This window comes from Melanerpes formicivorus, unplaced genomic scaffold, assembly GCF_026170545.1.
Source record: "Melanerpes formicivorus ecotype bairdi unplaced genomic scaffold, bMelFor1.0.p_v2 SCAF_25, whole genome shotgun sequence".
Classification (NCBI taxonomy): domain Eukaryota; kingdom Metazoa; phylum Chordata; class Aves; order Piciformes; family Picidae; genus Melanerpes; species Melanerpes formicivorus.
In genome coordinates, this window is record NW_027142377.1 from 7,054,301 (window position 1) to 7,081,239 (window position 26,939).

The 26,939-nt window shown below is 44.6% G+C and overlaps 1 protein-coding gene across 7 annotated transcripts in view; it reads left to right on the plus strand.

Moving 5' to 3' along the window:
- PAK5 (p21 (RAC1) activated kinase 5) overlaps nucleotides 1–26,939 on the plus strand; it is a 148,489-nt gene that overhangs the window by 105,219 nt on the left and 16,331 nt on the right. For 5 of the 7 annotated variants that reach the window (XM_068153193.1, XM_068153191.1, XM_068153194.1 and 2 more), the window contains one exon: nucleotides 20,791–21,588. In XM_068153193.1, coding sequence (XP_068009294.1) covers nucleotides 20,791–21,588 — 798 coding nt within the window. Of the gene's footprint in view, nucleotides 1–13,990; nucleotides 14,050–14,441; nucleotides 14,513–20,790; nucleotides 21,589–26,939 lie in introns of those variants that run through there. The other 2 variants (XM_068153198.1, XM_068153197.1) reach the window with 2 other exon arrangements.

Genomic DNA, 26,939 nt, shown 5'->3' on the forward strand with positions numbered 1-26,939 from the left:
TTGTGGCTTGAGAGATTCAAGCTGGGAAAAAAGCATGGCTGGAAGGGTAGCACTGGACAGAGCACCAGCAGAGATCTGAGAACCCTGTCCTTGGAGGCTCAGGATTAGGGTAGACAAATCTGCCCTGATTCACCAGCATTTCTGGGATTGCACATCCTAATATCTGGGTAAATTGCAGCTGTGCACTGATGGTAGCCTGTACCCTTCTAGCCACATACTTCACACTGTCAGGCAGCTGAAAAACAAATTTCAGATTTCATCTTCATGTGGATTTTTCTGCAGCAAGGGAAAATCCCATAATCCTGAGAACACAGGCTATGTATTTCAATTTGATAAGTGCATTCTGCTAAGTTTACATTTGTTTCCCGCTCCTGAAGGACGTTCATGACTTGCTGATCAGGGCTGCTTGGTTGCTGCTACAGGATAAGTCTGGGTAAAACCAAAGTCTTAATTTTTGTTGTAATAAAATATCTTACTGTATAATAGAGGCCTAAAATAATGGGAAAAAAGGTAGGCAAACCTTTTTGTGCTAGGGGAGGAAAACAACTTTGTTCCCCAACCCTTAACAACAAAATATCCTTGGGTGTTTTGGCATGCATATGTAAAGATGTTTCAAAATGCAAACAGAAATCAGTGTACAATCTTGCAGCAGTGCTGCCTCTTTTTTGTAATTTCAGTTCTGGGGCCATAAATCCATAAGCTTAACAAGGTCTAAAATGTTTAGCTTTCTCAGCACCATACAGGCAATGCAGCTCTGGGTCTCAGCCTGTGAAGGGGCATGGGCCTAGCTTGGTTCATGTGATGAGTCCCATTGAAGTGATACACAAAGATCAAGCCCCAAATGAGCAGTTACCACGTTTTGAAGTGGAGCAAATCACTGTCAGTTGGTTCCAGGAAATTGTTAATTCTTGGCTCTCTATCTGGGATATGCTTCTGAACTAAACTGTGTTGTGCCAGAAAAAGACTGGGGACAGGAGCTGAAGTGTGACTTCCAAGGCAGCTTTGTTCTTCCACTATAGCCTTAGGCTGCAGTGGTCCTTGATGCAACTGTGTATCCTACCACATCTTCCCATGTTTTGTGTCCCAGGGATAGGATACCTGCAATGGGTCTTCTTCTTGGCAGTGGCCATGGGGCTGAGCACAAATACCTGCAGAGGGACCAGCAGGAAGGGTTTCTGCATTGATGGAAGATGTAGATTTGGAAGGAGATTACACATTACTGTTAATTGCACACTGCTTCTCCAAAGGTATAGTTAGATGGGAAATGGGGTTAAGACCCCACTGGAAATTGTTCAGGAAATTGTCTTTTCACCCTCCAGTTACTTTCCCTAAGGCTCAATTACAGCCTATTGAAATAGGCCTCCATAACAGTGCTGGAAAAAACAGTTCCGTTTTAGTAGCAGCTGAGAGACATTGACTGTCATCTGAGAATTTGCTTTTAACTCCATTGCAAGATACTATTTGACCATATATTAATAACTAGTATGCCATGTTTCAATCTAACATTACTTATGGAGAGAAACTGAGTTTCAGCCACTTCAAAACTAAGAATATTTCATGTTGCTAAATTAGTTCAGCATAATTATTTAATTTAGAATCGATAAGGTTGGAAGAGACCTCAAAGATCATCAAGTCCAACCTGTCACCTAAGACATCATGACTACTAAACCATGGCAGCAAGGGGCCAATCCCTTCTTGAACATCTCCAGAGATGGTGACTCCACCACCTCTCTGGGCAGCACATTCCAATGGCTAATGACTCTTCTCTGTGAGGAACTTTCTCCTCACCTTGAGCCTCAGCCTCCCCTGGTGCAGCTTGAGACTGTGTCCTCTCGTTCTGGTGCTGGTTGCCTGGGAGAAGAGACCAACCCCCTCCTGGCTACAGCCACCCTTCAGGTAGCTGTAGACAGCAATAAGGTCTCCCCTGACCCTCCTTTTCTCTAGGCTAAACAATCCCAGCTCCCTCAGCCTCTCCTCATAGAGCTTGTGCTCGAGGCTTCTCACCAGCCTCGTTGCCCTTAAATTTTAATGTGTGCACATGCACCAGCACTTTTAGTTCTATTGAAAGGTTATTTAGGCACTGTGAATTTTGTAATGTCAGTGAGAACTGAAGATTTAAAATATACTTCCAGCTCGTGAAGATAGGAACTAAAGATTCTGAGATCTCTCTCAATATTGTTTACAACTGTTTTCCACTGAGCAGTTGGAACAGGCTGACCAGGGAGGTTGTGGAGTCTCTTTCTCTGGAGATATTCAAGACCCATCTGGATGCATTCCAGTGCAGGTGATCCTGCTCTGGCAGGGGGGTTGGACTAGAAGATCTCTCAAGGTCCCTTCCAGCCCCTGACGTTCTGTGATTTTAATTAGTGCACTGAGGTGTATCAGAAGAAGATTCACAACTTTGTCCCTGGGTCATGGTATTAAGTCAAGCTGAGGCATTTGGCCAGAGTTAGTTTGTGCTGTGATTTCAGGTCACAGAGCAGCTCTGTAACTCTGCTATTCTGCACTCCTGAATTTATTCTCTGTTTAACTAATTCAATATTAACTTCCTGTATGGTGTGAGGCAGAAGCGTTCCTGCTAATAGGTTCTTCTTCACGGTTGGAGAGTAGCACAGATCATAGAGGTGGCTTTGAGAGCACACTTTTTTGGTTTTAAGACAGATCTGGTGTTTGCTTGCATTGAGCTTCACTTCAAGCCTAAGCAGGGTACAGGAAACAATTTTCTTGACTTCTGTAGGTTTTGCAGCTTTCCCAGTTAGTGATGTTTGCTTGTTTCTCAGTCTGCAAAGCAGATAGGATTTGATGGTGCATAATGTATCCCTTCAGGTAAACCCAATAAGTGATAAATATCATCATTGCCCCATCTATATTCAAAGGCAGCAGCAGCAATGCTAAAGAGGCAGTGCTCTGGGCTCCCAAATATCCTGGGGGCTGTCGTCACCCTGCCTCTGTGCTGGCTGGGATGAAAGGCTTGCAGTGTTTTTACACGCTAATACCAGAGTTTGAATCCAAACCTGAGCTGACTGTACAAATTCATTCATTGCAAGTACAGAGAGAGACAATAATGGGATTCCCCTTCTCAATGTAGGTGACCCAAATACCAGCAGAGTATTGTGTATTTCAGATGCCAGCAGCAGTCAGTAAAACACGACAGAAAATGTCATAGAACACAGACAGTGATCTGGATAGGTTTGGGGTGTGCAGATAGTGTGCTGTTAATATTTAGTAGGCAGAACAGTTAATAAAAATACTAATAACTTTATTAATAGAATAATCCTGTGGAACATATTAATAAAACCTATTTACTGGTTCTAAATATTAGGTTGTGGAGCAGATACCTCACCATCGGGAACATGTAGCAATTTAAGCAATATTAGCAAAAATCCAGAAACAAGAAACAGTAATTTAAACTGTAGAGGAAAAAAGAGCATGTCCTCAACAACATGCCGGATTTGCCCACAAAGGGGGGAACTCTAGAATTCTCTATAGGGCAACAGACCTTTTAACAGATGCTTATAAAAATGAAATTTCATAGATTACTCACTGCAAATCACTTCAGTCCAGGACGTTCAGTTGCAACATTTATAGTCCACAGATTGTGACACCGTGCAGCACACATGGGGATTTCAACAAAACCAAAATGGCATCCAACACGTGAAAGCTGCAGGAATACAGTTTCACTTGCTGTTGGTTTCTGCAGCTTGTTGCTGTAGCACATACAGGGCTTATCTCTGAAGGGTTTGTAGCTGAGAGATTTGTGGCGAAGAGGTTGCTGCGGAGGCTTGCAAGGCTTGTTGGCTTTGTAACTTTGCCTCTTTTGGAGAGGTTCTTCAACTGCAGTCGTCGCAGCGATCCTCGTTGCTTCTTCCAATAAAACAAAACTGTCCCAGGGTCTTAGCTCCTCTGGGGTTTGTCTCTCAGCCCAGCAAGACATGTCTGTTTGCTCCTGGACATGGCTGGGCTTTACAGCAAGGGGCCTTGCAATCTTTCTGGGTAAAGTGAAGCAGATTCTGAGCTGCAAGGCAAGCAAGGCTTAGCTTTTCCCAGATCTTGGAGGCAAGGCAAGGTACTCACTTTTTGGGCTAGTATTTATAGATTTTCTGAGACAATGTTGGCCAGTTACAGAGAGGTTCAAGTATCAGGTTTTTATATCTAACCAGTTTTCTCCAAATGTGGCCAAAGGCACACACACCTGGCCCACTTGGACCCCAGGGCATGTTCAGACAAGCCTGGGCAACGTGGGCAATCTCCTGAAAAAACCAGACCTGCTGGCTCCTGCCCCATTGTCTGATAGAGAGCAATTTTGAGACTGTTGTCCCTTCAGGACACAGTGGGGTTTGAAAAAAGGCTCGTTTGTCACTGAAAAGAGCTCTGCATGAAAAATGTGAACCCTCTGTGTCTTTCCTTACTTAAAATAAGCTTTATGATGTCTGAGATCTTGATGCCAGGCCTCTTGATCCTCTTGCTTTAATATTTTGTAGTTGTCTTGTGTGTAGCTGGAGGCTCATGGTTGGTATGCTTGCTCTGAGCATGCAGTGCACTTGGCCCGTCATCACTGTTACGCTACACAGGAGTGCCAATTTGTTGCTGTCCCCTGATTGTTGGAAATCTTCAGAATCAATAACTAAGCAAATGCATTGTCCTTAGGCAGCAAAACTCATTCTTCATGGATTCTCTGCTCTGCTCAAAATATTAGAAAACAAGCTCTAGAACCCTTGTTTGGGGGATTTTTTTCCCCAAAGAGCTTAGCATTGGCTTTGCAAAGATGCTGTGTTAAGCTGCTTGAGTGTCTGCTGCTGTCGGTAGGATCAGGACTGTACAGAAGACCTGTTCAAATCCCTCCTCGTGTTTCCTGGTGTAGCACACAGCTGAGCTTCCTCACTTCTGGTAGTTACTGGAGATAAAAATGCCATTTTTGTCTGAAGGAAAGGCCATGTTGGAGTTATTTTTCATTTCTCTGTGCTGGTATATGCACGAAGCCTCCAACTTGAGGATGGCATGGTAGAGGGCTTGTCCTTTAGTAAGGAGGAAGATAGCTGTGAGTATTTGGGTGGCCAAATATAAGTGACATCGAGAGGATGGAATCCTTGCTGCTGGGACCTCAGCCTGTCCTTCTTCCCTGGAACATCACACAGTTCCTGAATTTTGTCCTTCATTTTCTTCCCTTGAGAGCACAGTCACGGAGGGGATGAGGACTTTCACTGCCGCGTGGTGTCTGAAGTGCACCGTGATGAGCATTAGCACTGCTTGGCAATGCAGAGGAGTCAGTGTTCAGCCAGTGAAGGAAGAGTGAGATCCTCAGTTTGACATTGGTGCTGTACTGTTGACAAAACAGAAGGAGCCTCTTCTGTGCTGCGTAGGTTGAGCTGCTGTAAAAGTAGAGCAAATGCAGTCCTTTCCATCACTTACCAAAATGCCCTTGGATGCCCTATGGCTGGGCTGAGATGCATATTAATTTGAGATGCACATTAATTGTGCCATTAATCTGCAGCAGTTCATTTACCTACTGTCCTGCAACGCATGGTTGTTGCAGGACAGAGAATTGCTGTGGAGGACGTATGACAGAGTTGCTGGCTTTTCTCTCTTCCAGTGTCACGTTTCAGTGGTCTAATCTGTATGTTTTGTCTTAACTAGTTTGAGTTTTTCTCACATCTGCCTCTCAAACCTTATCCCTAATCCTGGGGAGTTCATTGTAGTTTTAAAACCTTTACTAAGCTTCTGTTTCTACATTTCAGCCTTTCTACTACACAGGAGGAAAATAATCATGACCCTTTTAATAGCTTGGACACAAAAATCAAAGCTTCTCTTTACTGTGCTTGTTGACAGAAGGAAACAGATTATTTCCCTTCCCCATCCTATATGGCCTCTTAAATTATTTCCAGCAATGAAAGTCAAGCCTCATTTAAGATGACTTTTTTCTCCTTCATTTACATACTTGACTTGCTTAGAATGAGGGCACCAAGATTTGGACAAAGCTGTGCACAGTGGTGCTAAGTGGCCAGAGACCTCAAACAGGGCAGCTGAGAAGAGCTTCTTGTGTGGGCTTCAGCTGTAGAAATGTCTAGGTCTTGTTAGATAACCCTCAACCCTCTTCCCACATGGAGCTGCACGGGGTAAATGCCTGACCAGAAAAAGGAGGGTTTAGAAACAGAGTTCCTCAACAGCTTTGCTGCTCTTTGAGGGCAGATGGACAAAGTGGGGGTTGTGCTGATGTCTGTTCTTCTCCATCCCTCTTACAGCTCCCTCCTTTTACTTACTTCTCCCATGGTACCACACCTCTGTGTATGGGACAGTCATAATTTCTTGAGTGAAGTTTGGCTCCAGAGACTAGGATGAAACATAGTTTCATGAAACTATGAAACTATGTTGTGGAGCCACAGCTTTGTTTTTGCCAGGACAGGACCTGGCAGGCTGCTGACATCTTGTGGGCCTTTTGTGTAACCACATAATGAATTTTCATGCTTAGTAACTCGTTTCCTAATAACACACTTTGCAGTCATGCTTTGGGCCTGGTGCATGCTCGGGAGGGGAGAAGTTGGGATGGGGAGCCTTCAAAAAGGGCAACAGCCAACACCTTGCAGGAGAGGAAATTGTGGGTGGAAGGAAATGTTTTCCCAGCAAGCATGGTTGAGCAGTGGGACAGCAGGTGGAAGGGCTGTAGGATCTCAGCCTTTCAAGTGGGCAAAATTTGATGGCCAACACCATGAGCAGCCTGACTGGACTTTGATGTTAGCTGTGCTCTGAGCAGAAGGTCAGACTGGATTACCTGCAGAGGCTCCTTCCAACTCCCATTTTTCTGTGATTATGGTAAGGTTTGCAATTTTCCCACAAGTCAGCCCCACTTGCAATTTATTTTGATCACCAAACAGGAATATATTTGATGCTACAGTGCCAGAACATACTACAGCAACAAATTTAAGTAGAAGTTATTTCTTTCAAAGGGATAATGCTTCACTCTTGAGGGCTGCTTGATTTACCCTTTTTTAAATTGACAATACTACTTCAGTTAATCTCTGTACCCCCTTGTACAGATCTAATGCAGATATGCCATCTAGTGTCCATAGATATGTCTTACTGTGACATTCCCTTAGTATGTGAAGAGCCAAGCTGCCAATTTTGTGTGGTCTAGCAGGAAATCTGTCACTGTGTGAAAAGAATAAGTGCACAAAGCCCACAGCTCAGAAGGTTTCTATCATTTATAACACTAGGTTAATATGTTCTCATGCACACTATGTTGTACAGAGGTTTTATTTTTGCTTGTTTGAAAATTGCAGGGTTTCTGTAAGTTCTTTAGAAGGATATCCTGCCTGTGAAGTTGGGTTCAAAATGCCTGAATAAAAGAACAGGAAGAAAATTTTCAGTTGAGTAGTTCATGTTAGGGGAAATGCAGTTTCACTATAAAGAGTATAAGCTGGAAGAGGATGCGCTTTGGAGATCAGAAATTGTTTATTTCAGGGGTTTACTGTCAAAGTATTTAAATATTTTGAGCTTAAAGATTTAAACAGTCCTGGATGAGAAGTGTCTTGGGAAGTAAGCCCAGTGCAGGGCTGTTACAGAAACTTGTTTTCTGGCACTGCTGTGGCAGGAGTTGCCTGTCCCTCATTCCCTGGTCAGGGAGGTCAAGTGAGGTGAAAAACTGGCTGAGGACAAAAGTTAAGGGAGAGGAGTGCTGTTGCTCCAGTCACAGTAGCTTGCGTTTTCCATACACTCTCCTCAGGTGTTCTGTATGCCCTTATCTGTTCAGTGCCAATTAATACATCTTAGTCACTGTCAAAAGTACATTAACTGGTGTATGGTTATTTTTACTGCAGTGTCACACTGGCAACCTGGAATCATCATAAAATGAAGTCAAGCTGATGTTTAAGGGACATTTCTGTAATGCTTTTAGTAAGGTGGTGTTTAACTTGGTCAGCCTGAATCATTCAGACAGTTGAACTAGATGATTGTTGTAGGTCCCTTTCAACTGAAATATCCCTCTCCCCTCCCTCTCCCCTCCCTCTCCCCTCCCTCTCCCCTCCCTCTCCCCTCCCTCTCCCCTCCCTCTCCCCTCCCTCTCCCCTCCCTCTCCCCTCCCTCTCCCCTCCCTCTCCCCTCCCTCTCCCCTCCCTCTCCCCTCCCTCTCCCCTCCCTCTCCCCTCCCTCTCCCCTCCCTCTCCCCTCCCTCTCCCCTCCCTCTCCCCCCCCTCTCCCCCCCCCTCTCCCCCCCCTCTCCCCCCCCTCTCCCCCCCCTCTCCCCCCCCTCTCCCCCCCCTCTCCCCCCCCTCTCCCCCCCCCCCTCCCCCCCCCCTCCCCCCCCCTCCCCCCCCCCTCCCCCCCCCCTCCCCCCCCTCTCCCCCCCCTCTCCCCCCCCTCTCCCCCCCCTCTCCCCCCCCTCTCCCCCCCCTCTCCCCCCCCTCTCCCCCCCCTCTCCCCCCCCTCTCCCCCCCCCTCCCCCCCCTCTCCCCCCCCTCTCCCCCCCCCTCTCCCCCCCCTCTCCCCCCCCTCTCCCCCCCCTCTCCCCCCCCTCTCCCCCCCCTCTCCCCCCCCTCTCCCCCCCCTCTCCCCCCCCTCTCCCCCCCCTCTCCCCCCCCTCTCCCCTCCCTCTCCCCTCCCTCTCCCCTCCCTCAGGTTTGTCTTTATAGTTTTGAGTTCCTGGCTTTCTGAACAGCAGACTCCCTGATCATGTTTTTAGCAGCAGCTCTTTCATTTTCATACCATTGCTTTTCACACTATTGAAGAACTTCATGCAGCCTGACTTGAAATTGTTTTCCTAGAGCCTCATTGTAGAATGAGGAGAATTTGGAGAACATGACCATTATCATTTCAGATTGACTTAAAACACCAAGAGCTCATCATTTTTTCAGTTCAACTGATTAGCCAGAAAATAAAGTATTCCGGTAATTTTTCTGACCAAGATATTGGTCCTTCATAGCAAATCTCTCAGGTTTGGCCAGGTATGTTTGGAGGGTCTGTCTGCTCCTGAACTGTAGACAACCAGCATCAGGGTTTACAAGCAGGACCATTCTAGAGGAGCATTGAGGTTGCCAGTGAAAAAGACTAGCATGCAGAATAAATACTGTAAGTGGCAAAATATGGGTTTGTATTCTGTCTTATTTCTGTCCTTGAAGTGTGCTTGAATGACCCTGAAGTAACGCCTGCAGACATGTGGCTGTCAGAGGTGGTCCCTCTAGTTAACAGAGAGAGTGTTGAGTAGGGAACGATGCTTTGGTCCACTCTGGACCGTGTAGACAGCATTGCCCTAATTTTGCCTGTCTGCCTTGGAGGGCAATAATCAGCTACCTGCTGGTTGTATCCCTCATTTAAAAGGTTCCTGACATCCCCAAAGGAGCTTGTGTTACTAGTACCCTACTCCTGCAGATATTTGGAGGCAGGCTTGTACCTACACCTGAATGGTCCCACTGAGCTTATTAAGGTCTTCCCTGGAGTAGTGTCAGTTTGCTGTTTGCAGGGTGGGAATCTAGGGATGTTTACAACTCCTTTGTCTTCTGAGTAATCTTTGTTCATGCAACAGTTGGTGTTAAAGTGGCCTGCTCCCATGAGAAAGGAGTTACCTGAGCCTGCAGCAGTAACAGGCAATCATATAGACTGACTTCGGTGTGTCAATGTCGTTTGATGTAATTAGTAAAAGAATGTTTTAAAATGCTGTTTGTATGAGAATTGTGATTTTAAGTAAGGTTGGTGTTGGATAACCTTGCAAGGCAACTTTTTAAATGAGAATTTATGCAGGTGAGTAGAACTTTGTCATATGCTATGTAAAGATTGACAGTAAATTTAAAGCTTGGGATCTACATCTGCTGAGACAGACCAGTTTGCAAACACGTTAACCTGGAGGTCTGCTCAGTGTCAGCATTTCAGAAATTGAATCTGGTCTCTTCTGGGAATGCTCTCCTGGTATCACAATGTAACCTGAAACAAATCAGGAATTAGATCCCAAGCAAGGACACTTGTAGTGAGGATCTTTTGTTAACATGGAAGTTAGTCCCTGAAGACAAATTTATAGGAAGCTATTCCACTAAAACTCCTCTCACAGACTTGCCTGTCCTGATAAGTGAGTCATGTGTTCAGCTTACTGCCTGAAGGTGGAGGGCTTTGGCTCTGCTGACCTGGCTGTTGTTTCCTTCTCATTCCTTTGACCAAACTTTTTTCCTACTTTCTCTGCACTGACCCATAAGATCTCTGAGGCCAGGACTAGGATTTTGGGGAGGTGGAGGCAATGCTTTGGGGTGGCTGCTACAGAAGCAGAGTCTTGCACTGTAGCTGTGATCTTCCAGGGCAAAGTCTGGAAAATAAATGCTAAAGTGTAAGCAGTAAATTCTTTCTGCAGTAAACATGGAAAAGCTGAATGTGTTTCACCAAACTTCAGTCAAGTAGTTCAGCTAGCTCTCATTCGGCTTGGCTGAGGAAGCCAACGGAGTAAAACACCCTGGGAGCTTTCACAGAATCATAGGATTGGGTTGGAAGGGACCTTTAAAGGTCATTTAATCCCACTTCAACCACATCAGGTTGCTCAGAGTCCTGTTTAACCTGACCTTGAATGTTTCCACCTCTGGGAAACCTGTGCCAGTGTTTACCACCATCATCATGAAAAAAAATGTATTCCTGACATCTAATCTGGCTCTCCCCTCTTTTTGGTTAAAACCGTTACCCCTTGTCCTGTCAAAACAGGCCTTGCTAAAGGGAATGTTCCCAGCAGTCCCCTTTTGAGTTTCCATTTCCATGGACTGGCTGAACCTCCAGTAGTGCTTCTGAAGTCACTTAGAGAGTTGTGTTGTTAGAAATTCTGATCAGCAGTGGGCAACACTAGATGGCAGCAAGGAATCTTTGGAAATGCATCTTCTTGCATGCAAAGACTGGGCAGAAATGCTGAGAAATCTGCTTGGACATCCTGATGGTGTTTGTTCAAGGTGGACATTTTAGTTCACTTCATAACAGGTCTGGGGAATTGCATATAAAAATTGAGCACACAGCATCTGCACTAGGGCAGTGTTTGCTACTTCCATTTCCATTTAACCATGCAGTGGCAGTAATCATTCAGAAGCTACACATTTTGCACATCTCTGATACATTTGTTCCTAGGTCTACTAATGAACTTGTTTCTAGCTGTTGTACTCCAGAACAGAACCCTACTGGTTACAGTCAAATTATATGCTGTATTGTAACCAAACAGCCAAGTTTATCCAATCACAGCTCAAAAGGAGTAGTAGGATCTGGGGGAAAATATTGGTCCACTTGGCTGTGGAGCCAAAGCTCCTGGTGTAAATGTGGGTTTTTTTCTTGTCTCCTGCTCTGATGTGATTAGGTCTGGGCTTTGGTGGCTCGCAAACAATTTGAAAGTGCTTTGCTGCTCTTCCTTTCTTGTCTTCTCCTTCATGCAGGATCCAATTACACTAGACAAGTGCTGTCTATTACAGAGGAACAACACTGACTTGCCTGCAGAGATTTTTAAATGCCTTCTCCTCCTTTCTGACTTTCCATGCTGTCCAGGGGGGTTGGAGGAAGGGGAGGGAGCAGCACTTTGTCAGGCAGATTAATTTATTAAGCATGTCAGGAGTAATCTGCTGCTGGGGACAGAGTGCATTTGGTGTCGGCACAGCCCAGCAAATCGAATCAAATTGAGATTACCCTCGAAATGTTTCAGTAGTTTCTTGTAAATGAGATACTGCAGTGCCGTGCTGGGCATCACCCCTGCCACTTAAACGCTGCTGCTGAGCAACCTCCCAAAACTTCTGTCTCAATTTCTTCTTGTTAAGAAGCTGTTTGATTTGCATTTCTCATCTACAACAGTGAATAATTAAAACACCATCTCAGGAAGCTCCTTGTTACTTTCCTCTCACCTGCCTTGTAAATTTGACCTAGGAGTTAGATTTCAGCACAGGGGCACTCTTTGCTCTCTGTGCAGGTGAAAAGCACTCAGTGGGAGTTAGTACTGCTTTATTTAGGGCATTCTTATTACTGCACTTCCCATTTAATAGCTGTTCTCGACAGGGAAACCAATGTACATGAAAGAAACGCTGATATTTACAATGAGTGTGACATTATTTTGTGAGTTTATTTTGCTAATACAAATCCTTGGATTCCATGAATTCAGAGTGAGCTTTCAGGAGAAGATAAAGGAGCTAAGAGGCATCAGTCAGATTAAAAAGTACACCTCACATGTGCATGGTCAGGAATGCATTATTTTAGTGAAGTACCTTGAAACTTCCTCAGTGTTTTTAAGGGATTGAGGCATTTTTTGACACTGCACAGACTACAGGGTGATTTTTCCTGCTGTACCTTGACAATCCCTTCCCTATCAGCTTGGCCATCATGCTGCACACATCATCCCACCCTTCCTCGGTGTGTTAATCCCAGCTGTGCAAGGCTATGATTGCAGTGGCTGCCCTGACCCCGTGTGGTACATTGCTCAGCTCCTGGGAGATGAGCCCCATCGATCTGCAAAACACCAGCTGCAAGGTGCTTGGAACTGAGACACTCATCACTGTCATCTTCTGCTCACTGCCTTTGCCTGATGATTTATGGAGTGGGAAGGTAATTCACAACCCTGTACTATGGCTTAGAAGGAGATTCTCAAACTGGCCTCTATATGCTCTGAAACAGAAATGTTGACTTTAAGTATCTGCTGTATATAAAGCCTTCTTTGCTATGGTGACAGTAAAAAGTAGTGCAGTTTAAATTGTTAATTCTAAATTACCAGACTGTCAAAATCCTCATTTTAATTAAAAGCAGGGAGATGACCGTGACTACAATGGGGTGATGTAATGGCCTCTGCCCTCCTAAGCAAGCTTCCCACTGCCAAAACTGTCAGATTAAGGCAATTACTTCCCTAGTGTCATTTTTTTATCATACTGAAACTTGCTTAAATATTTCAGGAACTCACTCAAACCACAGCTAGAAATCTTTCACTGAAACAAAAGTGCCAGAATCATTAATTGGGTTAATGCTCCATCAACCTTGCATTTGTTAATGGGCATGTTTAGGGCATAAGAGGAACCTCATCCGGGGACATATCATCTGAGCTGCAAAGATGGTTTATGCTGCAGTGTGACTTCAGGAATTACAGACTGTCCCTCTCTTCAGGGTGTTTTAATTGGCATTGTTGGTCAAGAGCACACTGCATTCCTTTTTTTTTCAGTGTCAGTCCTGGGAATGGAATCAGGGAATTGCAAGAAGAGACCTTTATGATCATCAAATCCAACCATTAACCCAGGACTTCTAGGTCACCACTAAACCACGTATCTCAGCACCACACCTACACATTTCTTAAATCTCTTCAGAGATGGTGACTCTATCATTTTGCTGGGCAGGTCTTGACAGCCCTACTGCAGGTCTTGACAGCCCTTTGGAGGAAGGAGCTTTTCCTAATATCCAACCTAAACTTCCTCTGGCACAACTTAAGTTTGTTTCCTCTTGCCCTAAGAGTCACACAGCGTTATACCCCACCAGTTCCCAGTGCTAATCATGTGCAGATGTAACATGCTGACTCTCTGCCATAGAAGCATCAGCACCATGTGGGAGAGTCATGGCTTCTGTGGAGCTTAGCAATAGGTTATCAAAGCTGAAGTATCTGTGGAGGTGGTGGTGAAGTGGTCTTGAAATTTCTTATGCCTTTTTTGAGAAAAGTGAGGCTTTACTTTCCTCATGCTTCTACCACATAAAAACACAGGAAAAATAATACTCTAGGCTGCAAATATTAAGTATAAAGGCAACTGGCTAATTCATTATGAAGTTTGGTGATGATTGTCTTGCCACTGCAGAGAGCTTTAGAAAATTCTATAGCTATTTGGGCTAGGCCCAAGCCACTGTAGGGTCCTCTTCTTACCACACCTCCCTGCAATTTCTCTGCTTGTGTGGGTGATTGCACCAAGTTCAAGACAATGGGCAGCAGAGTCAGTTCACACCTGTTCTAAAATCCATTTTTGCAACATGTTTTGCTTAGAAGACATTGGTGTCAGAATTGAAAGAGGCATCGGGATTGCTGCCACCTCTTGCTTCACTTCCCGCTCCCTGCACTGGTATCACGGCAGAAGAAGAAGAGCTCTAATGCAGAAGGTATCATTCCCACATCTCTTCTGTAGTGCATTAGTAGTCTGGTCACAAGCCAGATTCTCAGACCAAATTTCTGAGGTACCAGTTAGAGACACTGGAGTTTAATTGCTTTATGTTAATTGCCCTTAATTCTGCTCTTTTGATTTGGACATAGACCAGTTCAGGTCACACACAGCCCTGCCTGCTGCAAACTTTGATCCTGGAGTTGTGACATACCACAAGTTTCCATTCTGATCCTGTCTCAATATTACGAGACTAAAAAAGAGTTGTGTTTCTTGGAGGGAAGGATTTCTGTCATCTGGGCCAAAGGTCCCCAACTTTGCTTTTTGTTTTCTGACTGCCTCTCAGTTCAGCCTAGTTGGAAAGTTCTGGGGAGCCACCACTGCAATGTTCCTCCATAACCTCTGTGGGATACTATGTGATGCAGAAGCCACACCAGCAGTCACTGGACCACAGCTGTACCTTGGTAAATCTGCCTGAGCTTGTTTAACAGCTTCCTTGGGGATGGGGGAAGGGAAATCCATTATTACAGAGGGACTGGCAGATGATGTGACTCTGAAAGGGGGAAAATAAGTTACCCGGTCTTGCTGGTGTTCAACAACAGCAGTCTTTTCTTGACAGAAAATGTTAATTTGGCAAGGCAGGAAAGTTTGACATTGATGGACAGATTGTTGGGTTTGTTTGGCCGCATTTTGAATATGGTCTTTGCTTCGGTTTGATAGAGCTTTTTGGCTTAGCAGGTCCACTCTGTGCTCCATGTTGCTGGACTGCCATCAGCCTTAGGGAAGTGCAGCACTACCAAGAGGGCAGGTAAAATTCTTGCAGTTAATGTTTTTGAGGAAGAATTTCATCTTGTGGGACATTTTGCTTTTTCATTCTGTCTTGGAATAAAAGAAAATTGAAGAGTGCTGAGTCCTTTGAAATAAAAATTAGGTGTTTCTTGAGATATCTCCATTCCTCTCCTTGGGAGGTGCATATATAACTCATCAGGAGTAAGTACAGCAACTTTCTCACTCAAATTGAAACTTTTCAGTCATGTTTCACTGTCATTTGTTGTGTGTCTGGGAGATCTGTGCATATATATTGCGAGGAGAGACTGAGGGAGCTGGGGTTGCTTAGCCTGGAGAAGAGGAGACTCAGGGGTGACCTTATTGCTCTCTACAACTACCTTAAGGGAGGTTGTAGACAGGCAGAGGTTGGTCTCTTCTCCCAGGCAACCAGTACCAGAACAAGTGGACGCAGTCTCAGGCTGCGCCAGGGGAGGTTTAGGCTGGAGGTTAGGAGGAAGTTTTACACAGAGAGAGTGATTGCCCATTGGAATGGGCTGCCTGGGAGGTGGTGGAGTCACTGTCATTGGAGGTGTTCAGGAGGAGACTTGATAAAGTGCTTGGTGCCATGGTTTAGTTGATTAGGTGGTGTTGGATTGGTTGATGGGTTGGATGCGATGATCTTGAAGGTCTCTTCCAACCTATTCTATTCTATAATGAAAAGTTACTCTTGTTGTTATAGCAACTAACTTTTAAAACTGCTCTGGTATGTGACAAATGACACAGTGCTTGTTTACTTAGGGTTTTTCTATTGTTTTCCACCATTTTCCTTTTGCAAAATTTGAAACAGCTGTGATGTTGTTAAGCATATTACACTTCTCAAAGCTCTAGTTACACCTTTTGATCCAGCAAGCAATATATATTGTTCAGGCCGAGGAAATTCCGTTTCTGCATCGTTTAGATTATCATCCTCACCATCATCTACATCTTTCAGTAATGTGGCAATACAGTTGTTCTAGCTTCTCTCCTATCCTGTGTTGTTGCCAGTATCAGCTTCATTAATGTGGTAATATCAGATGCATGCACTTGAAAGCTGTGTACAACCATGCTGAGCTCTTTGCTGTGCAGTCGCTTTGCTCTGTGGCAAAAGAACTTGGTGATGCCGATGAGCACTCAGAAATGTGCCTGCAGTGCAGATGGACATACTTCATGGGCCTCCCTGAGCTGCTTAGAGAGAACTGGGGGGTACCAGAAATTACTCATTTTTTAAAAATTTTTTTTTTGAGGAAAATGAGGATATATAGCATTGGGGAAGAATTCATATCAGAACTGGTAGAAACTCTAAGGCTTCCAGGTGCAAACCAAGTTCTAGATTACAGGCTTCAGAAAGAAGTGTTCTGGTACACTTTCCTGTTTGTTGTATATTTCTGGCAATAATACTGCAAGTAATAACCATTTATATAGACAGGCTGTAGATCAGAACTGGAGCAGATCTTGTAGGACACTACTGGAGGGTGCAGAGTGATAACATTTGCCATCAGGTGGGGGAAGGAGAGAACGGAGGTACAGAACTGTGTTCAGTCCTTTGTCATGGAGCCTCCCCTTTTGGTCGTAATTAAGTGTGCACTGGAACACAGTAGGATTGCAAGGATGGGTCTCACCGTCACCTGGAAAGGCAACTCAGAGGTTAGAATTTGTCTATGAGTGAGTATTTAATGGAGAAAAACCTGAACTGAAACAGTAGGCCCACTTACTTGAAAAAAAGCTGTCCTGGATCACAGCTGAGGTCCCAGGCACTGGGCTTTGGGCTACCATTGCTTTTTAGCCCTGGAAGCATATTTACTTACCTGTGTAAAGTCAGCCATTGGAGACCCTGGGCTTACCTAATCTCTCATTTTCCCCTTTGAATCTGGTCCTTGTGCCAGCCTGCAGGATGGCAGCTGAGTCTTAAATTTAGCCTTACAAAGAAGGGAAAAGAGCCCACCTTGTATTGACCCTGGGCTGCTGAAAAAAAACCCACAAACAGGGTTTTGATGCATGTTCCATCTCCAGGAGCTTTGAGGATCTCCAGCTATTTTGAGCTCCTCTAAGGACTTTGCTTGGTCTGAGATCTCAAGGTCCCTTCTCTTGGTAAAAAGAGATCAACTGCAGACCCTTGACACCTCCTATGCCCTTGGCTGCAGCTGTAAAACTTCAAGGGAAGGCTGAAGTTTTCCTTCTGACCTGATGACAAAGTCTGGTTCTTCTACCCAGTGTGGTGCTGTACACATTTCTTATGCCTAGTAAGATGTGGTGTCATGAGCACAGCGTCTAATACTTTGAATGTCTTGCAGTGTAAAAGTCTAAGTTACTGACACGTCCATCACTTCAGATTATTTTAACCAGCTGTGGTTTATGTACCTTTCCTGAAGAAGAAATTGATTTTCAGATATGCACAGACTGTGCTTTTAGTTTGTGTCTAACAGAGATGATATGCTAGCTAGAAGCTGGCTGTTTTCAAGGGTGACATTTCCTTAAATGACCTTTTTTTAAACCCTGCACATCACAGAGATTTTAAATTCTCATCAGTTTCTGAAAACACAGCTCCAGGAGGACAAAGGATGATATATGCTTAACGAGTGCACAAAGTATAGTAGTTTTAAAGACAATAAATGCAAGGTCGTATTAGGGCAAACCAGTTAATTACCCACTTCATTATTGTCAAGGGTAATACAGTATTTGAGTGCAGAGGCTGTTTTTCATCTCCTTTTGGAAACAAGGCAAGACAGCATTTCTTACAGACAGATCCATTATAGCTTATCACTAGAGGACAGACCGCTGCTGGAACACCATGAAGGATGTCTACTGTCACTGGGCTCCAGAGCAAACGCCAAACCTGTCCAAAGAGCAATGGAAATGAAATGAGAACTACAGCTTCAGAGTACCGCGCTTTAATTCATGGAGATTCCGCCCCATTGATTTTAATGTACGATGGGAACAGCAGCATAAAATTCAGTGGCACTCCTTCATCTGTTGTAACACTGATCCCTCAAGAATGGCACAATGCTCTGAAAAACATCCTTTAATAAACATGGGGCATCAACTGTGGCAAATCCCATCTTGCTGTGGTGAACCCAGAAAAACCTCTGCCTGTGGTGGGGCTTGATCTCTGCTTTTCATGCGTGCTGGGGTGTTTCACAGCTTTCCCTTACACCATCTCAATGGACAGAAACAAAGGCCTCATAAATCTTAGCCCATCAACCTTTGTGAATAGGCTGTGCTTTTGACTAGAATCTTTTAAAACTGGAATTAACTGGTCTCCAAAATTTTAATTTTTGATGTTTCTGCAGTTAGTTATATTCCTTGAACCTAAAATTTAGAGACCTGTAAGTGGTGGAAAAAAAAATAGGGGGAAAAAAAAAATTCATATAAATAGATATAAAATGTGTGTAAAAATAGAATTCCTTCCTGATATGGAAACATGAGCTGGTTTTTTCAGTTTACAAAGCCATTTAAATGGCAAACAAACAGCCTAGTTCCTATGCAGCTAATTTCCAGGATAACTGTGTTTATATCACTTTTGGTGCAGCCTCTTTCAGTTACATTTTAGTTCAAGGGTTTGAGTTTGCTTTTCAAGTTGGAGCTAGAACTTTCCATCTTTTATGATTCTGTATTTCAGTCTCAGGAGGTTTTTCCCTCTGCTTGCCAATGTAACGCACAGGCACACAGCTTTAACTTCATCAGTCAGGATGATACAGCACTGAGGTCCCAGAGTTAACCAAGACTGCTTCATCAGACTGATACTTGAGTGGCAAATGCCTTTTATTTTTACTTTTTTAAACTTTTTTTTTTACTGTTAGTACTTTAAAAAAAATCCTCGTAATTAAAAAGATGGCTCCCAAGCCTGCACCTGTCTGGAGAAAACCTCTAAACTGGAGGGCTTGGTCTTCAGTAAATTTCCTGTGATGGAAACCCTCAGCTTCATTCTTCTAAATCATACCTCTGAAGTATCTAAAAATCCTGCTTTCAGAGAGCATCTGCCTGGAGGAGCAGAAAGAAAACTCCTCTTCCCTGTAACCTCTCTGCTCCTAGGGACTGGTTCTGGCTCTGAGGTTCTTTTGGGCGGGCATATAACGCAGGTCTTCTTTGTGAAGGCCATCCCGTGGAGAGTATTAAATTGGCATTTCATTCTTTGGCATGCATTTACACAGGGGACATGGGGTGGCAGTTGGGTTTTTCAATCTTGTTTTCAATTACAAGCATTTCATTGTTGAAATTTGCTGGTTTATTGTGTGATAATTAAATATGAATGATCACACAGTCATCCTGCCAAGAGACTGCAACCGAATGAAACCAGTTCCCCTCGCTGAATGTCTTGGGAGGCGAAAGGAGTGATCTATTTGCTGTCCCTTCGTTTTGCTGTCCTATTGTTTTGGTATCACTAGCTTCAAAATGGCAAACTAGGCAAGTAATTACAAACATAAATCAGAGCAGGGATCAGCCTGAGGTCAAGACAGCTTTGCTTGTATAACAGCTTTGAATTACAGAGGAGTACATTGCTGTTAATTTTGTGGAAAAGCGATTTTATTTGTGGTGAAAGGCATATTTTTATAATGTTTGACCCCTGGGTGCTTTCACAGGGATCAAGCAGCCTGGAGCAGAGCCTTCTCTGTCAGTGGTGCAATGAATGAAGTGTCCAGGATGGACATGCCGCAGTCAGGACCATGCTGTGCCATGCTTGGTGTCTGATATGTCACAGTCAGTGTCAAATACACTATGGTTGGCATCTGATACAGCATGGTGCAACATAAGCAGGCTGCAGCTTGCAGAAGACATCTCCCTGGGATGACTGCAGTGACTCTGCTTAAAAACAGCACGTGAAGTACAACCATAGATACTCAGCTGAAGGGATCAGTAAAGCAGACGTGCTTCCAGTGCAGCCACACTGATTTATGACCTGGCCCTTAATCTGTACATCTCATTCTTGCAGGCTGTTTATAAATGTGAAGTGGTGCTCAGCGGGAGTCAGCTGCTGAAAAATGGATGCAGCCACGTATTACAGTCTTCAGATGGTACTAGCTAAAAATACTCAGTCTTTCTTGAAGGAGGGCTTGCTTCCCACCCTGGGACACCAATGTTTTGGACAGACAGGAGTAGGGATGGGCAGGGGCTTGTGGACAGTCGGTGAGAGGCAAGTTCATGGACGCAGTGCTCCCTCATGTTTGTCATCCATTACCAGGGGATCTACAGAAGAATTTCCTATACTAGGACACAAACGAGGCTGCCACTGGTGCTACTACATGGCATCCATGATGTGGATGTTCCAAAGCCATGGTTGTGCACAGTGTTTTGCTGGATGCTGTATGGTGTGAGAAGTAGTAGTTAAGTATTTTTCTTTCTTCACCAGCTGTCGTCTTTTGCTACATTAACTAAGCAGCAATCCCCACTGGTAATTCTGCTACCCAGGAAAATAGCATTCTGTAAAACATTCCAAATACAGTGCCTTCTAAACTGTCTGCTACTTTCCATTGCAACAGTTTGTTAAAGCAGCACGTGAAAGTGACTGATGAGTATTTGTTGTTTAGCTTACCCATACTTTGTAAATTGGATTCAGGCTACCAGTTTGGCTTGATGTAGAAAAGTGAATAATAATGAATGAGTTGTATACATCTCTGCTGCTGCCTGCTGAGCACCCACCTCTTAAACTAGGCTTTTCAAGAGTGCCTTGGGGTTGCATGCCAAATCTCAGTTTAAGATGGGCACTGACTTTAGCACCCTCTTTGTTTATTCCCCTCTGCATGCCCTATTGTGTTTACTGAGTTGGGGGTATTTTGTTGTATTTCCAGCAATGGATTGTTCTGAGGTGCAGGACTGAAGGACCAAACACGTCACTACAAGTATTTCTGGGTGAATCATGGGCTGCTTTCGTTTCAGTGGCTTTCTTGGTCAGATATTAAATGAAAATCACTATTTAATCAAAGTAATTTTTTATTCCCAGACTATTGTTAGAGGAAATAAGCCTCGAAAGGATACTTCAATCAACGGCCTGCTGGAAGAGTTTGACAATATCTCGGTCACACGATCCAATTCCCTGCGGAAGGAAAGTCCTCCCACCCACCACCAAGGAAATGTCAACCATGTGCCAAGACATCAGGAGGAAAATGGTTATATCACCTATTCCCAGTACTCTAGTGAGTCAGACACTACAACAGACTATGTTGTGGAAAAATATCGAGACAAGACTCTTTATGGGGAAGAGTTAGACAGGTACTACAAAGGAAGCTATGCTGCCAAGCAGAATGGGCACATGATGAAGGTGACTTCCCAGGACATTTATTATTCAGAAGTGGCACCCCTGCAGTCAGACCTCTCCAGGTTCCTCCCAGAATACCATGCACACCTGGAGACAAAGCCTAAACCACTGGAATATGGTCCCTTAAAGCTGGAATATCAGCGGATTCCCAGCGGATCCTCCCTGGACTACAGGGATCCCTTTCCTTACACTCCATCCCGAGCATCGGTGCAGAGTGAATGCCCTAAGGACAGGCTGGAGTACAGTGATGGTGACTGGGGACATGGTCTTGGCAAGGATGACTACAACAAGAGGCCGAAGTCATCCTATGTGGATCCAGCAAGCCCTCAGCCAGCAATGAGGCAAAGGTCCAGGTCAGGCTCTGGTCTGCAGGAGCCAGCTATGCCCTATGGAGCAAATGCTTTTAAAGCACACCAGCAAGGACACTCCTACAGCTCCTACACCTACCCCCGTTTGTCTGAAACTGCAGCAGGCATCCCCAAGGTAACGTAACATCCCTGGTGACAATGCTGCCAGGGCAGGGATCAACCTCTCCAGAGAGAGTGTGCAGAAAAATAAGCCATGTTTGGGCATACCATGCCACACACAGCCAGTGTGGGAGCTTGGCAGATGTGAAATCCCAGACAGTTTACATATATCTGAAAATAGATGTTGGGGTCCAGTGGGTGTAAGGCAGGTTTGGAGATGCTCAGCTTCCAGGGAGTTTACTAGAGTTTAAAATAAAACCAAATTCTTTGGTGGTTTTAGCAGCATTAGAAGTTCATACACCTGTGCAGATCTCCACAGCAAGTGAGAAGCTGGTTTGATTTGTATATCAGAGATTTTTGTTTGAATTGTTACTGTGCAAGGCTGAAACCTCTCTGTTTTAATGTTTATGTTGCATTTATGCTACATTTATATTGCAAGGTTTAGCAGTGCTTTGCCACTAATGGAAGTAGGGGTTTACTCCTCTCCACTTTGTTTTTTAAGCAGTGAAGTTAAATCAAAGCAGCTTATCTCAACCAAGACATTTTAGATGTAGTTTAAAAAAAAGAAAAAGGGGAAAAAAAAAAAAAAGTCATGGTTCAAAGAAGCATTTCAGCCATGGTATTTGCCAGCAGCTCTGCCCCACAGATCTGTGACCTGCCCTGCCTTTTCTAAGTCACAGGAGGAATAGTACCTATACAAGCTGTCCAACCTGCTCTGTTTGTTCAGTTCTGAAAGCAACACTTTTCTTGTATGTCTAGTCACACAGTGATGATGATGGCCTGCTTAAACATCAAGTGTTCTGCAAGGGATGTTTTTTCTTCTGTGCAGATTGCATTGAACATGACTAAGTTTCCCTAGCAATCAGTGCTGAAATGATAGCTGATCTTTCCGGGGCTGAAACAGTCTTGGGTTGCTGTGACCTACCAAATGTGTTGGGGTAGGTAACTTGTTAGGTGATAACATCCACTCTCCTGGTTAATGATGATCTGAATGGTGCATTTTCTCTCTGGTTCTGTGCACTGAGAACATGGTCCTGTCAGGCTGCAGACTCACAAGAGGTCCCAGGTACTGCAAATCCATCGTAGCCCTGTGTTGGAGTCATGCCAGTGTCTTGCTTGCTCAGGTTTGGCTGCTTTGCTGATCCTGGGGTGCAGTTATAATCAGTGGTCCACAGCAGAGGGAGAATGATGTGTTTTTATTCCATGTTGCATCAGGACACAGAGCTGAGCTTTGGAGCTAAGGATAAATTGTGGGGTGAGTAGAAAAGTTACCGGGTCTCTCTGCCTGCCTTTCCCAAGCTTGAGGTGTGGTGGGAGGGATGCATCTGGATAGTTAACTGTGCACTAGAGTGTGGCATTAAATATGGATTCTGGAAGTTGTGAGGAAAGCTTGAGATGGGCTATCTGCCATTTCCTTAATTGAAAGCCATCATTTTCTCAGGTTAGAAAGGAGAAGGACAAATCCAGTCATTTAGAGACTCCTGCTGCCAGATTTACTGTATTCAAGGGCAGAAGACGGGTGTGATTTACAGGATTCCACTCCAGACCCTTTGAAAAATATCCCATTAAAATGAAGTAACAACTAAAAAAGTCCTCACTGGGGGGAGACCTTATTGCTGTCTACAACTACCTGAAGGGAGGTTGTAGCCAGGTGGGGATTGGTCTATTCTCCCAGGCAACCAGCACCAGAACAAGAGGACACAGTCTCAAGCTGTGACAGGGGAGGTTTAGGCTGGATGTTAGAAAGTTCTTCACAGAAAGAGTGATTGGTCATTGGAATTGGCTGCCTGGGGAGGTGGTGGAGTCACCATCACTGGAGGTGTTTAGGAAGAGACTGGATGGGGTGCTTGGTGCCATGGTTTAGATGATTAGATGGTGTTGGATGATAGGTTAGGACTTGATGATCTCAAAGGTCTTTTCCAACCTGGTCTATTCTATTTGTTCTGTTCTAAGATTCATTGTGAGCTGTTTCTCAGAGCATCAAAAACACTCCTACAGCCTTGGTGAATTGAAAATTGATGAATCACTATTAAATGCAGTGGTTTCAATTCCCAAACCCATCCACAGTTCCTGGAAGGGAATAGTGGTTTCATGTCTTGGGTGATTGGTGAAGAGCCTTCTTTTCAAGGAGGAATTAGTAAGATAATGGTTCATCAAATGGGCTTATTAAATGAGAATTAAGTCTTAAAGCAGATATTTTACAAATGAGATTGGCTTTAAAGTGTCATTAAAAGGGGGGGAAAGTAAGCAGTGGAAAAGTCTGCAGGTACAAATGTATGACTTCAAAATGCATTTAACAAAGATGTTCCTTTCTGCTTGTAAATGAGGACCTCAGCGTTATTGCAGGTGATAGGTGTCAGACAAATCAAATGTCTGCTTTGTTTCATTATCAGTGATTTCAGACTTCAGCTGCTCTGGGCTTGGTCACTGCTGTGCATGTACTAAAATAGATATATTTATATATTTCATATTTTCTGGCTGTGGTATCTTCAAATAGTGCTGTAACTTATTCACAAAGGGTATTTACAGCTTCTGTTACTCAGTGGTGAGCAATACGTTCCACATGTGAAGACAGTTAAACAATCCAAGCACAAATCTGAGAATTTCCAATACAGCAATTTAAACTGGAAATTCTGGTGCCATGATCTGTGGTCTCCCACAAGGGGAACTCTGTAACAAATGAGCCAGGGATTCACAGCTTGCTCCTCTGTCTGGTGCCTTCCCAGGTGCTGTAAATATAATTCAAGTGGCTCTTGGCTTCAGAGAAGGATGAGGGGCCTCTCTCTTCTGTGGCTCTTCTGGGATTCAGTTCTCTTGGGGCTTTTCCCTTTTCTGCCTCTGGTGCAGGACTCTGAGTGTTGGTTGCCTTGGTCCAGGTTCAAGGCCCAGGTGTAGTTTGCCTATTAGGATGAGCTCCTCTGCTGCAACTCCAGCAGCATTTGACTCTTGCTGTTTTCTGGGTGAGAACAAGGCAAATTGCCTACCTTCTCAGATGGTTTAAATGCTGTCCAAAGACAATTAATGCCCTTTGGTAACAGAGAAACCTGGTAGCTGGGCCTATAGGATGGGGCATATCCAAACATGGCCACACAGTTCACAGGTGCTTACAAGGCTAATTACACGTGCTACGTGTTTGCCTGGACCATCTGCACCCCAGGAAGTGTCCAGGTTTGCACATTCACAGGTGTTTAGCCCATTCTCTGCATTAGGGCATATTCTGGGGCTTGTCCCTTTAGGACAGTGCAGCAGGACCATGGAGGAGCTTGGAGCTTAGATTTAGAGACTTAGATTTCGTTCTCTCCCCATCCACCCCCATGTTACTCCCTCTGCTCTCCTGTTGCTGCAGACTAACTGTAGTAACGCTTGCATGAGGTCGCAGTGTCTGCTGTTACCCTCGTGACACAGAGACTACATCCCACCCTCTTCAGTGGAGCCTGCTCCCTATTCTCACACCATATCAAACTCATCCTGCTAGGTCTAATTCATTTTGGACATGCTACTGCATCTTTTCTTTGACCCTCCTCTGCATCACAGGCAGCCCTCTTAACTTTTTACTCTTTTCATTATCACTTTCTGGCAGCAGCTCTCCATGATCCTCTTCTGTCCTTCATCCAAGGGGCTGTGATTTCTGCTCTCCACTACTTGTTCTGCTGTAACATAGCAGAGGTCTCTAATTTGGCTGCTGCTCAGCACCGCAGTTTCCTGGTAGATGTTATGCTGGCACTTTGCACAAGGATGACATTTCCATCCTGGTGAGGGCAGAGCCAAAACTTTACTATCAGAAAGCAGTAATATTCCTCTCTTTTTTAAAATTGGTTTTCTCATTTGCATACCAATAGCTTTCAGCAAATGCTGCCTGTCACCTCTGAGTGTGGCACAGGGCTGTACAGAGCTTTCCAATAGTGAAGCACTAGAGAGTAACCTGTCCCTTGCAGTCTCCATGTGATTTCCAGATATCCCTTCCACGCCTTTCACTTTGACCAATTGAAACTTAATCTGATGGAATCTTGTTTTCATTTACTGAAGAGTGAGCCCATCTTGAGAGGGCTTGCTGCTCCCCTCGAGGAGCTGTGCGCATCTGTGCTCTGGCTGCTGGCTGCCATCTCTGCCGCAGTTCCCCTGCAGAGTGTGTGGGGACACCCGCTCAGCTGACAGGCTGCTCAAGCTCTTTGCAGGGACAGTCCCCTTACCATGGAGCAGGTGTTTCCTCTGCATGCAGCATAAAATGGGCATCACCACCATCAAAGTGGGAGCTGAAATGAGTTTCAACATGGTGCTGCCTCGCCAGGCAAAGACCCAACTGCCAACGCAGCCACGTGTGGGTGCGGGGATGCTGCAAGCCAGTGAAGTGACCCAGTCCTAGCAGCAGCAGCAGAGCATCACCTTGCACTGCAGTGCTGTGATGGATGATTTGTGTCAGAGCTTCATCTGCTCTCATCTTGAATGAGCACAGGACTTGTTTCTTCTTTCCTTTGTAGTGTTTAATGAATTTCCTTTCTGTAGGTAACTACATTCGGTGGCAGAAACAGAACTGTTAGTGGCATAAAGTGTGTTCAATTCTGCCGTGTTCTGACACACTGCCTCAGAACACAGCCTTGGACGAGAGGTCCAGCTGATTTATTCATTGTGGCTCCTGAGTTTTCATAAGATTTCATGGGATTCAGGATGTGAATGGGTTTATATTGTACAGCATGCTAACCTCAAAATGCTTTTAAAAATTCCTTGCAGGAACACCAAGCCCCCTGAAATTTCCCTGTGAATTTACTTGTGCCAATGTGTGATGTGCTCATAAACAGCAGGCATGGGTGAAGCCTCAGATTGAGTCATTAGTGTGAATTTACCCAGCTTGAAATTCTAGACAAGGATTTCCCTATCTCAATAGTTAAAACAAAATGGTGTATTTACAGCCAAAGCAATAATTTATGTGTCCCCATGTACATAGATATACCGGACAGGGCTAAAGCAAGCTCCCCTCGCTCTACCAAACCATCTGAGCACTGTTCCATGTTAATTAGTTTGGCAGATGTAATATCCTTCATGAAATTCATGGTGTCTCTGACCCCCTTCTATTTTATGGCTACCGCTGCCTGATAGAGTGAAATTATTGCTGTGGTCGTGTGCGTATTCCGCTTAGACAAAGCCAGCATTCAAGGAGCTGGCCATACAGTGCAGTGACACACTTACTGGATGCACCATGTGCCTGGTAGCTGTCAGTGTGCATGTCTCAGACGGAAGCAGGCTGCAGATTCAGGTTTCCAAGGGAAAGCTCTGAGCAGCCCCTCTGGAGAGGCATTCCCTCTTGCCTGCTAAGCCTCACATGAAATGAAAAGATGGGCATGCCCGGCTCACTTATGAGGACGGCAGGTG